Genomic DNA, 13,404 nt, shown 5'->3' with positions numbered 1-13,404 from the left:
GGCCTGGACGGTGGCGGCGGCCGATGCGCCGGCGGCTGATGCGCCGGCTGCTACGTTGGAAGCAGCGACAGGGGCCTGGACGGGGGCAGCGGCCGATGCGCCGGCGGCTGATGCGCCGACTGCTACGTTGGAAGCAGCGACAGGGGCCTGGACGGGGGCAGCGGCCGATGCGCCGGCGGCTGATGCGCCGACAATGGGCATCTCATTCTTCTCCATCGCCGGCGGTTTTCTTCGGGGGTTTTTCTTCGGTTGTGGAGAAGATGATGGGACAGGAGAGACGGTTGCAGTGAGAACGTGCGTCGAGGGAGAGGAAAAGGGCTCTATAAAGACGAAGGTGGAGTGTACCGCAACACGCGTCCGCTATGCACGGCTGCAGCGTGCACCGCGACACGAGTCTAACCCTTAGACGTTTGGTGTACTCAGTTATAACCTCGGGCCTTATACAGAAATTTTATCTATACTCAGTTTTCCCCTCGAGTACTTAGACTGGCAAGTGCAATATACTCAGTTTTACCCTCAAGTAGCTAGTCAACAGAGAGTCAACAAATGAGATTAACATATCTAATTGAGGCATTTCATGCGCAAAAAAATTCAAAAAAATAAAAACATAGTGGCACCTACTCATGGAGTCTTCCTACGCAACCTGCCACCAAGAAAACCTTAACAAACATATATAAATCAAGTTTTACCACAAATTGCCACTTCTCAGAATCACTAGTGTAGCTATGAAGATGCATGGTTTTCCACTCAAACCCCTTTGCAAAACATCTTCCCCAAAAACATAGTTTGTCTAAATGATGCCATAATTGTCACACTCATGTATATTTGAATTGCAAATAATTTGATGTAGCCCAATATGAATTATATTGTACAAAACACGCATTTTTCATTTTGTAATTCTTTTTATTTGAATCCCTTAGTCTATTTACTATTTATGTGCCCTTGGATTGTTAGTACTACTCAGTTTTGCCCTCAAGTTCTGTCACAAATGCTCTCAGAAGCCCAAACTTATCCTGATTGGTTGAGCCGTTGTCACACGGATCGACTCCACGAACCGTTGATCAACTGATCTAACAGGCAGTATACCCCTCCCCGTCTCTTCGTGGCCACCCATCTCTCTCTCTTTGTGGCCACCCCTCTCTCTCTCTGTCGGTGGATGCATTATTGTCACCCCTCTAACAATTATCAACTATCTTTCGCTTTCCTTTTTCTTTTAGGGGATATAGTTTTGGCATATAGTTTTAGTAATTTGAAATGGCCCAAAAGTGGTATAATTTTGGTATAAACATGAGGCGTACATATTTGCGGATTTCGGTGAATGCATTATTGTCACCCCTCTAATAATTATCAACTATTTTTCGCTTTCCTTTTTCTTTTAGGGGATATAGTTTTGGCATATAGTTTCGGTAATTTGAAACGGCCCAAAAGTGGTATAATTTCGGTATAAACATGAGGTATACATATTTGCGGATTTTGGTGAATGCATTATTGTCACCCCTCTAACAATTATCAACTATCTTTCGCTTTCCTTTTTCTTTTAGGGGATATAGTTTTGGCATATAGTTTCGGTAATTTGAAACGGCCCAAAAGTGGTAATTTCGGTATAAACATGAGGCATACATATTTGCGGATTTCGGTGAATGCATTATTGTCACCCCTCTAACAATTATCAACTATCTTTCGCTTTCCTTTTCTTTTAGGGGATATAGTTTTGGCATATAGTTTTGGTAATTTGAAACGGCCCAAAAGTGGTATCATTTTGGTATAAACATGAGGCATACATATTTGCGGATTTCGGTGAATAGATTATTGGGAGCCCTAGATTATTTGTCACCCCTCTAACAATTATTGGGCGCATTCCAATATAGTTGGTAATTTCGGTGAATGCACACACTAACTATGAAAACAACTACAAGTACATGTAACTGAATAATGAATTTGTAACAAGGTATCCCTTGTAACAACTTCTAGCGCCTGGTGAGCAATGATAGGAATCCGATCGCAATTATACAATAGAAAAAACAACCAGCCATCAGATTAGCTTGCTTCTTCAACTCGATTAGCTGCCTCAACTGCTTGTTCATTTTCTTCAGTTCTCCCTTCACTTCCACCAGTCCTGCATTGGGAGCATTAGGCATAATCGGAACGGCTCCTCTCTCCGCCGCATTCTCTACAGCAATTCCCCCCCCCCTCCCAAATTATGCTCCCCAATAGCGCCAATTGATTCCTGCAATTGAAGCCTCTGAACGTACACATCGATCCACTCGAAATGCCTGCATTTCTTCAGGATCTGAAAACAACAACGGGAACCCTAAATCCCAAATTCGAGGGAATAGCAAGAAAATCGAGAGAAAGCAGAGAAATTAGAGCGAGATCTAACCTTATCCCCCTCTCTATATGGCAAGCTCTCGCATGCAAGGAACTCATGTCCACGGTTGCCGTTCTCGTCCGTCTTACAGATCGACCGCTTCAGAGGCTCCTGGCGTGGGCAGTCATGGCATCTTGTCAAAGGCACGGGTCCATACTGCGGCCATGAAGAATGGGAGGTCGAAGAGAAACTAGACATCACCCGCCTGCCGGAGAAGGGCTGCCGCTGGCGGAGAAGAAGAACAATGGGGCGCGGGGAAAGAAAGGGGAAGCAATGGCACGGGCACGGGCGCGGGGCTGGCTTGGGCTCCCATTTTGCAACGGTTACCTGGGTAAGTGTTGGGTCCGGCGCACTAACGTGGACAAGTTGTGGGTCCCACGATGATCTGGATAAGTGAAGACGTGTCCACTGCGGGGCACCAACAGCGGCCCCACTTGCCAGCACCAACCAACGTCAACTAAACGGGAATCCTCCGTCCGAGCTACTTCTGCGGGTTTCAGACAAGGTCTTGGGGAAAACTGGGGAAAAACTAAGGGGCTAGGGAAAACTGAGCACAACTAAGGAGCCAGGGGCACGAAAATAGAAATCCCTATTTATAAACGGAGTTTTTTGTTACTCTGCATCAAGACACGATCAATCATGCACATACGAGTTCCAGCATGATAAACAGTATGTATGTATTCCCTTCATCCCAGTAATGTTCATGCATTAAACACCAAAAATAGTGAGCGATGGGCTACATAATTACACTATATATGTGGCTGGAATCTCTCAAGAATGTGTTCTCATGCATATATATATACACACATGCAGGCCTATAGCAATACGAAAGGTACACGTACTTGAACCAGAGCAGCAGTTACTAGCCTGGCTTATGACAAACCAGATAGATACAATAGTTGTATCATTTGCAGTGCAGGAAAAGTAGACCAACATGTTCAGTTACTTCCAAATTGACATGAACTACTACATAATAGAAGACACTTACTTTTGTAACAAAGAATGAACCAGATAGTAGTTATAATGCCAACAACTATAGAGCAGGTAATGCAAACCAACATGCTCAATTACTTAAGTTGGCCATGAACTAAATAATAGCAACATTTTACTGTCATGGCTAGTAATAAATAGTAAAGGAATTATAATCCGAACTTTGTTGTGCAGGGAATGCTAATCAATGCGTTCAGGGACTTAAAATACGTAACATGCATCACATAGAGGGTAGTGAATGAACTGATAGCATGCAGTTAATTTAGTAGCTCACAACGAACTAGGTACAAATAATAACGGTATTACTTGTACAGGGAATGCAGAGTAACATGTTTAGTGACTTCAATTTGGCACGAACTATGTAATAGGAGGCTGTTACTTTTGTAACAAACAATGAGCCAAATAGAAATTAAGATGGCAAAAGCTATAGAGCAGAAAATGTGAATCAACATGTGCAATTACTTAAAGTTGGCCATGAACTAAATAATTACATGACGTTACTGTAGTAGATAGGAATGTACCAGATAGGAATTATAACAGCATCATTCCTAAACGTGTAGTGAAGGGAATGAAAATCAATATATTTCGGGACTTAAATTTATAATGAGCAACACACAGAGGATAGTTAATGCTGGAGGTAAGGATGAACCAGATACAGAATATAGTGGGATCACCTGTGAACTTATAGCAGAGCTGGAGAGAAAATGCAAACCAATATGTTCAACATTCCATGGGTGAGTGCTATGCAAAGTAAGAGAAGAGAGTTAATGTTGCAGCTTTTGGAGAACCCGATGGCACACAAAATTATTATCGAACTAGCTAGTGTGACGAGTTTAAATAAATTTGTACTGCATGATAGCAGAGTGATACCATGCAGAAACTAATAGTAGTCAATTACTTTGTTAGCTTACAACGAAGTAGATAGAAATAACAATGGCATCACCTACATTACATGGAATGCAAACCAACATGTTCAGGGAGAACAAGATTGACATGAACAAAATAGTAGCAGGCTATAATTTTTTGTAACAACGACTGATCAAGATAGAAGTTATGATGGCTACATCTACAGAGCAGGAAATGCAAACCAATATGTTCAATCGCTTAAAGTTAGCAATGAACTAGAAAATAGCAGGGTGTTGATAGGAATGAACTTAAAGAGCTTCAGACAAACAAGCATCTGAACTCAGAACATGGCGCTAAAATAAGGGACTTACATTAGGAGAAGCACTTTGTGGGAGTCACTGTAGATCTTCCTGGGGTTGATAGATCCGGTGATGAAGTACACTACATGTGCTACTTGGGGTTGGAGAGACGGCCATTACATTTCATGGTTACTCATCTCATCTGCAAAAACGTAACGGCGCGTCATTAGCACAACCAGGTTCCCCCAAGATTAAACAAGAACTGGTAGGAAGCAATAGGAAAGCGACAGTAGAAGAATGCATGGTGCCGGTGAAGTAGATTCGGTTCATGCACAACGGTATCGGTGAGCTAGATCCGATGCGGTGGACGACGGATCCGGCGAAGCGGCTCCGGTGGGGTGGACGATACCATAGCTGAAGCGACTGCGGTAGACTGCTGGATGAGTATATGGTTTCGAGGTTCGACGGGGATGATCCGGTCCGGTTGATGATGACGTCGATGAAGCGGCTCCGGCAGACATACTGATGAGGAGGATCGCGCGGCCTCGGGTAGGCAGGAAAGTCCGGTTGGGAAGTTCTGGTGCGATGGTCGTGGAGGTGGGAGAGAGGGACTTGGGAAGTTCCGGTGGGTGGTCTGAGGGAAATGATTTTTTTTTCGGAGGGTTTCCGGGGCTAGGGAGGTGGTGATCGAAAAAATGACGGGCTTGCCGCCCACCAACCGACTTTGCTGTCATCTCCACAGGGGTAGAATGGGAATTTGGAAGCGTGTGAAATATTTTATTTTGTGGGCGGAAAGTTTTGCTGCTATGAGATTTTGAATTTGGCTACGATCCAAGTATAATGATAAAAAATTGTGACACCGTACTAGTACCTCTGTTCAAGGCCGAGTACACAATCAAATCATCATCACGTTGAATATCGGTTACTACCATGATCATCATCTATCTTCTTAATCACATTCAAAAATGCGTTTGAAATATTTCAGGATTGGCGGGAAATTTTGCCGCCCGACTGAGATTTCATTTAAAATATGGCTATGGTCCAAGTAATATAATATAATAATAATATAAAGACGCTAGACCCTGCTAAGTAAGAGTTCCTATGCTCCGGCAGTTAAGGCCGGCGGTCACATCAAGCTATCATCGTTACAAACAAAATCAGTAATCCAGGACCTAGCTTCTGAAATATTTTTGAAATAAGCTTCTGAAATATTTTTGATTTAATTAGTTGGACGGTTGCTACTCAATTGAGATTTGATTTTGAGTCTGGCTACATTGCCTTTGTTCAGGAATCCAGGACCTAGAGTCACATCAAGTCATAATCAAAACCAAATTCGGTTCGCATGTTCTCTAGTTCAAAAACGCGTACATAAAATTTCGGGTATACCAAACCACAAAAGGGTAACAACACAATATCCAAACTAGGTACGGCACCTGTTGAGCATACATGACTTTTGGCGTAAAATCACCTTAAGAAACACTAGCAGCATCTTGTTCTTTGGAAGGTGCTATGCTTATCAGTCTAATTCCAATACACTACCTACTTCAGGTGGCACGATGATGTCAGGTGCAGGCTCACCAGTACCAACTCCAGCTGCACCAGTCTCCATTGAAGCTACACCAGTTCTGCAGTAGACACCATTAGCAATGCAAGCTGAATTAAGGTGTTCTTATCCTCATATGAGGACCACATGATATGGGTGTCAAGCTTCATGCACTAGTCAACGCAATCAAAAGTTCAAACTGATGGAAAGGGCTAGGCAATCGACTTACACGTCTCAACAACGGACATCAGTACATCACTAGCATGACCATGTTCCTTTTGGCGCAGCTGCGAGATCTTGCCGTTACAAAATAGACAAGATGCAACTGAATATTTTACATCATGATCCTAAAACCCAAATCCACCCCACACATTATTGGTCCTAGTAATTTTGTTTCTTCGAAGAACCTGCAAAACATAGTCAAGTATGATTATGTGAATATATCTAGTTTAGTTACAAGTTCATTTTATATATGTGTGGATACAATGCATATCACTCACTTAACAAACTGTCCATGCAATATCTTAACATCAACCTTGGACGTGTCAAGTCGATGTTCTGTAGGGTACATCCATCTATACTGCACCGGACCTCTATGTACTGCCTCATCGGGTAGTATTAGAACATCCAAATGCTCCATCGTACTATCAAAAAAGCATGGAGGATATATCAGCTCAATCTTGCACACGATTTCTGATGTCTCATTCATAAGACATTCTATCACTCTTCTGTCAAAAAGTTAACTTTACTATAGATTTCTCAAAATATCCTTCGCAGCTCTGCAAGCACACCTTGAAAATAGATGGTCAGAAGCTTTAAGCTATTTCAACGAACAAGTTGAGAACAAATCCATGCCTAGATATCTAAGCAAATAGATTTTATATAAAACTATAAATAACACATTGTATCAGCAAACATCTCGAATACATGAACAAAGGAAACATATTTTTTTCAGCAAATAGATTGACTGCGCGGTTACATATTTGACAGAACAAATTGATGGAGTGCAACACATGACCAACCAATTAGAATAAACAGATCTAGAGGAAAACAATGCCTAGTATAAGAAATAGATCTAGAGCGAAAAAATGCAACTGATCAATTACAGCAAGCAAACAAAATTACATGGGGGTTGACTACACTCTTCCAGTGATAATTAGTCCGACAATTTCCCAGCCCTGAAGATAACATGCATACATGTCGATCGACCAGTAGACTGCCGTCGGTGCTTCAAGAGAAGAACAGCGCAGCCAGCGGTGCACGGCTGGCTCAGCTGAAAGAGGCCTGGAAAATCTTTGTTGCACGGTCTAGTTGAACGCCAGTGCATCTAGAGAAGAGCACGGCGACGAAGGATACAGAGGCGACTTTTCACGTGAATTTATGCAATTTTTGGGGAGCTTATTCCGTCTTTTCTTAGTCCCTCCCCTAGGTCTTTTGTTTCGATTCCGGAGGAGCTACACCCAGATTAGTGTTTTTGTTCTTGAGGGAACACACCCACATCAAGTGGGCCTGGCACCCCCAGCAAACTGAATTGTTCTAATGAGCCCATTAAAAATAGAGCCTCTCGCGGTCATCTTGGCCCACCCTAGTTCATGCCAGCCGAAACCTTCCGAATTTAATTTTAGAGCCCATCATATCAAAGCTTCGCCCACCATATATGTACATAGAGGCTGAAATATGGGACCTATCAAAGGCGGCAGGGGATCGAAATAAAATTCCAAGTAGGTAGAAATCAGGTGCCAAAAAAATCCAAGAAAGTAAAGGTTTATTGTACATAGAGGCTGACATGTGGGACCCATCTGCCCAGCAGCATCCTCAACTATGGTGACCCTGCATACCACTGCATGTTGTAGTATGCCAGTCGTTGATATAACATTCACGAAGTACCAATCCGCAAATATTACATCCCTCAGAGTAGTACAACAGAACATAGCAGGTCCATAACTCATTCATTTATTATTACAAGCATAATGTGCATATCATCTCGGAGCTCTTCTTGGGTCCTAAGAGGGATACTCCTGGGTTCGAGGCGAACCCAACTTAACTTACAATATAGAAGTCTTACTAAGTTATACATTTATTCCCTCGAGCAGTTAAGTACTAAGAGTGCGTACTGCTCGGATACTAATACTACTTGGTAGGTCTACACGTGCTCTCCTCCGGAACCCTCCCCGGTTCCGTAGACTATGAGGTAGTCTACACCTTCGACACCTCCAGAGAGGTCTGGTTCTTCATAGCCGATGACTTCGGCTCCTTCAGGGTTGTCGTTGTCCTCCTCCAGATGGTTCAGACAATCTAAGCAGGGGATTTAAGAGTGGTATGAGTACGAGCATACTCAACAAGTTCATTATAGAAAAGAGGTGTTTAATGCACTAGCTACGATATTAGACCAGAAAGTCTAATACCAATGCAAGTTTTGATAAACATTTCTTCAAGAGGTTGCTTTTATTTCAAAGAACTATGTACGTCAGCCTTCACCGGTTCACTAGAACTTCATGGAGTTCCTTTCCGACAGCGTTCGCAGTTCCAAATCCCGGAACAGGGAGTAACAGGTCACGATTCATTACACTCTGCAGAGGTGTGTTGCTTTACCCATAAGAGATCTTAACCTTGGTGCCAACCGGACAGCTTTCCCGTCCACACTTCCTATGGTGTGAGGCCCGGTATAAGGTCTAGCCAATCATGTTCCTCCGCTACCTCGAACACCCACCCGTTGTTGCAATCTCCGACCCTGGGTCCTCGCCGGTCCTCTTACACCAATTAAGGATGGACCCCGGCCACGACGACAATGCAGAGCTCTATCATACATTCCTTCGCCGGCAGTTGCAACCCATCATAGACCACATTACCGTGGGGACTTCTATGGGTTCCCCCCTGCATCTTGTCTCTCGAGATCAAGTGCTTACAGTAATGCGCATCCGTTGATGAACGAGAGGTGGAAACACTTTTGACTACTCCGTCCCACTCCGGATCTTATGGTTAACACGGGTATTATGGCACAAGAATCACTGGACGACATTTGTTGTTTAATCCTAGATGGATATAAACCCTTGCAATGGAACCTCCACCATATCAACACAATCCATGGTTCCATTGCCCACCACTTAGTCATATTCATAGTTATGAAAATAGTGGTTTTGCTTTTTATGCAATAGTGATAAACATAGTACTTTGCAAGTAATTTGGTAAAAATACACAACTGACATGAGCAAGCGATGAACTTGCCTGAACACTGCAAAGTGTTGCAGTTGGATGGTGTGGACTGACCCTTGTCCTCTGTTGCTGAAAATTATCATCATTGTCCGATAAGGGCAATGGTTAAAGAAGCATTTATGCATGATTCCAGTTTTAGGGTTTGTTCCCCCCTCCCGACGACTTATCATTTCATGTGAGAGGTTAATACTAAGAATGATTTAGGGATACTCTATTTAGGGTAAAATACAACCTTGAAATGTTGTCAAGGTGTTTTTAAAGTCCAAAAGAATTTATGGACTTATTTTCATTATTGAAAATATAGGGTGTGATTTAAATAATTATTTAAATCATCAAATTTGAACTTATGCTTGTTTATCTTCAAAAATTCAATTTCATATTTTATTATGATAGAGAATTTTATACTAAGTGATTTTCATATTTTTAATTATTTTTTAGAGCTATTTAACATTTACCATGCATTTTCAAACTTTCAGTATTAAATGGAATTTGTGAAATGTCAATTATACCCCTAGGCCCACCTGTCAGTGGAGCCCAGCGGTTTGGGTTAGACCCGCTCGGGTCCAACCGACCCGTGCGGTCGCTCACACCCCTCCTCCACTGCGCCGCCTCGATGAACCCTAATCCCCTCGCGCTCTGGCGACCCGCGTCGCCCTCGCCGTCGCCGGTCGATTCCGGCGAACTCCGACGGTCTTGGCCCCCGCCATGGGGCGCAATCGAACCGCCCCACGATGCCGGTCATGCTCCTCCGCGTAGATCTGGAGCTGGCGTGGCTCCCGCTCGTCCCCGACCCCCTCTCTGTGGCTAGGGTTACGGGATCCGCGGCGATCTCGCTGCTCCCAGGTGTTCCTGGCGCTATGGCGCCGCCGTGAGCCTCGCCGAAGTGGTGCGGGGTGCTGCGGCGCTGGTCGAGGCATGGCTTGGCCTAGCCTGGCGCTGCCGTACGCCCGGCGTGTGCCGCCGTGGCCGCCATGGCCGCGACTGCTGTCTGCTCGCCCTGGTATGTGCTTCTCCTTCCCTTCTCTACCTGTTCTACCTCTTCTCCTCCTCCTCCTCCTCTTCGTCTAGCTTGGCCACTGGCCTGCTTCTCCTTGTAGAGATGCTGGCCGTGCCGATATGCTGCTGCTGCTACGCCTGGCTAGCCGTGTATGCGCGTATGCTGCTGTGATGCTGCTATGCTGCTTGTGCTGCTGTGCTGCTGCTGTGCATCTGCCATGAGTCCTAGCTACTGTGTTGCCCTACTCGGCCTAATGGCTATGCTTGGTTATGGCTATCTTTGTTGTGCATGGTTCTGTGCAATGTTCCTAAGCCATGTGCTTGTTTAATCTTGTATTTCTTGCTTGAATCCTTCCCTGTGCCTCTGTTCTTGTTACTATTCTTGCTAGACACTCAAGTGTATTCAATTATGTGGCCCTGGCTTGATGACTGTGTATAATTCTTGCAAATTTGCAAGAGCTAGTGCCCTGGTGAGTGGTGTGTAGGGCTGTGAATCTTGGAAATGCTCAATTGAGCATTGTTGTTGGCTTAACAGCACTATCCAGTGATGAATGTTGTGTGCTTTCCTTGTGTAACTTGATCCAGTGGTGCATCATGCCTTTGATGTGCTTCTGGATACAATTATAAAGTCATTAATTCTGTATCTGTTTATTCAGTTATGGCTTGGGTGTATTTCTTCAGTAACTAGCTAATTATTGATGCTATGCTTGGCTTTAGCAATCTGTAACAAGTGCTAGCAAGCTTCTGATGATCAATCAATTGATCAACAGTTGCTTGTGAAATATGTTGTTTCATGTTTGTGCCTCACTATTGCTCACTCTGTGTTGTGTGTGCATCACACAGGCTTGGCCTGATGTGTGCTGGTGCTTGCTTAAGGCTCTGTTTGGTTCTGCTTTTCCAACCTGCTTCTGCTGTAGAAAAGCTAAACGCTAACGAAAGGGTTTTTTTTCAAAGCAGATTCTACAAAAGCAGCCTGATTCTGCTAGTGTAATTACCAAAGCAGGTATACCCCTGCTTCCCGTGCGGTGAAAACCAACTTCTTAGGAATATTACCCACGCTGCCACCGATAAGTCGTACCGTTTCGATCTATTAACGTATCGCTAGCGAAACAACTCTTCTTCCAGTCCTATCGATCTGGATACAAGTCCAGGCTGCTAGGGTTCGTACGGTGCCGCACCGCTCCTCCAGCCAGCCCGCCGGCGGCACTAGACTGGGTCGGCCGTCGTCAACTGCTACGACCCTATTCCCACGCCTCAACTTGCCAACGGGCCTGCGCTACGACCTTTACCGATCTGACTCACGCCACCTCCGGCCGGAGCGACTACTGCGTCATCTGCGTCATCTCCTCTCCAACGTGAAAGGCAAGAACGATGGCCACAGTCGATGGCTCCTATCTCTGAGCATATGCCCCTACCTAGTGATCCCCATCTGTATTTTTTCTATTTTGAATCTCACCATGTCAATCTATCGCGCTTCTTGTTGTTGTTGCTGGAGCTAGCTAATAGACTAATCATGGAGCTAGGTAGCAAGTTGTGATCGCCCGACATGTTGAGCATATAGTTTTCCCATAACTATTACTAGAGTAGTATCTATTCGACTGCACTGGTCTGATGGTGTGATGAGTAAATCTTGACTGCATGTATTCTGTACCAGTTTTGGCCTCCTGTAAGGGATGCGGTGAATCTTTGACTACGTGCATGTGAGTATAAAGGAACTCTGTACGCCAATTATTTTGTGCCGATGCAAAAAATCTATTTGCTGTAAAAAAGGAGTGACAAGTAGTGTTCATTGATACCCGTTGAGTGTTTATCATTGCTAATTAGTATAAAAAGATTTCACCTTATATGTGTTGTGGTGTGCTGACATGTGAGCAAAGTTGCTAAACTGTATTTTTTACTTGATTGAAGTATGAGAAGGCAGTTGAGAAGGCAGTTTGGGATGCTGTGAATGTCAAGCACTTCATTGACATTTGCAAGGAAGAAATTGATGCTGGGAATAGGCCTATAGGTTGTTTCAGTCCCACTGGTTGGAAGAACTTGATAGCTAAGTTTGAAGCAAGATCTGGGAAGAAGCTAACCAAGACACAATTAAAGAATAAATGGGACAATCTGAAAAAAGAGTATACGATATTCATGGAGTTGAAAATCGCAGCCACTGGGCTAGGTTGGGATGATGCAAAACAAACAGTAGAGTATTCTGACACATTGTGGAACGAACATCTTGAGGTGAGAATAGTACCATTTTTTGTTAATTTGAATATTTATGTTACCATGATTTTTTGTTTGCACTTTCTAACTTGATAATTTATGAATTACAGATTTGCAACAATGTTGAAAGAAATATCAAGTGCCTCCATGTGAAGTTCAGAAAACGTGGACCCAAGCACCTTGATGATCTATATGTGCTTTTTGATAAGGCTCATGTTATTGGAGCTTCTGCGGCATGCCCTGGGGATGTGTCCTCTGATGAATCTAGTGATGATGATGTGGTTGAAGTACGGAAAACTGATGAAGTTAAGACGGGTAAACCAAAAGCAAACAAGAGGCGCAAGGAAGAGGCGACGAATGAAGAGAAAGATGAGAAGAGTCCCTTCTTTCGAAGGTACAAGCAAACATGCCAGAAGATAGAAACTGGGGTCGACAAGATAACCTCCTTCGTTGAAGCATCATCTAATTCTGCTCCAAACAATAACGTCCCCACGATTGCACATGCCATGAAGTTGGTGAAAGAATGTGGTGTTCAAGAAAAAACAGCTCTCTTCCACACAGCCACCTTGCTGATTGTAAAGCCCTAATTCAAGGAGATTCTCACCTTGATCGAAACAAATGATGGCAGGAAAGACTTGCTTGAGAGGGAACATGAAAAGGAGATGGCGAAGCGTGTGTAGAAGTATCTACGTGTGCTTGAGTTCTGCAACCATTTATTTTGCTTAATTTTACAACCATTTTATTTGGTTATGTGTGTGAACAATATTTTCTGGAGTTGTAGAACGGTTTATTGGCTTGTGTTGCAAAATATTTATTTTCTTGAGTCGTGAACCATTATTTGTGTGATATTGTCTTCCAGTTGATATTGTCATTTTATAGATACCACCATATTATCGATGCTACGATATTATTGATGCTACTATGTTAACGTCAACATTTTA

The 13,404-nt window shown here is 43.6% G+C and overlaps 1 protein-coding gene across 1 annotated transcript; it reads left to right on the top strand.

Moving 5' to 3' along the window:
- Nucleotides 1-12,388: 12,388 nt before the first annotated feature.
- LOC139838951 (uncharacterized) lies at nucleotides 12,389-13,050 on the top strand. The gene is made up of 2 exons (XM_071828967.1): nucleotides 12,389-12,481; nucleotides 12,574-13,050. The coding sequence occupies exons 1-2, from the start codon at nucleotides 12,389-12,391 to the stop codon at nucleotides 13,048-13,050; spliced, it is 570 nt and encodes a 189-aa protein (XP_071685068.1).
- The last annotated feature ends 354 nt before the right edge of the window (nucleotides 13,051-13,404 follow it).

This window comes from Lolium perenne, chromosome 4, assembly GCF_019359855.2.
Source record: "Lolium perenne isolate Kyuss_39 chromosome 4, Kyuss_2.0, whole genome shotgun sequence".
Lineage (NCBI taxonomy): Eukaryota > Viridiplantae > Streptophyta > Magnoliopsida > Poales > Poaceae > Lolium > Lolium perenne.
Note: the sequence above shows the minus strand (reverse complement) of the source record. Positions and strands in the feature narration are given on the sequence as shown.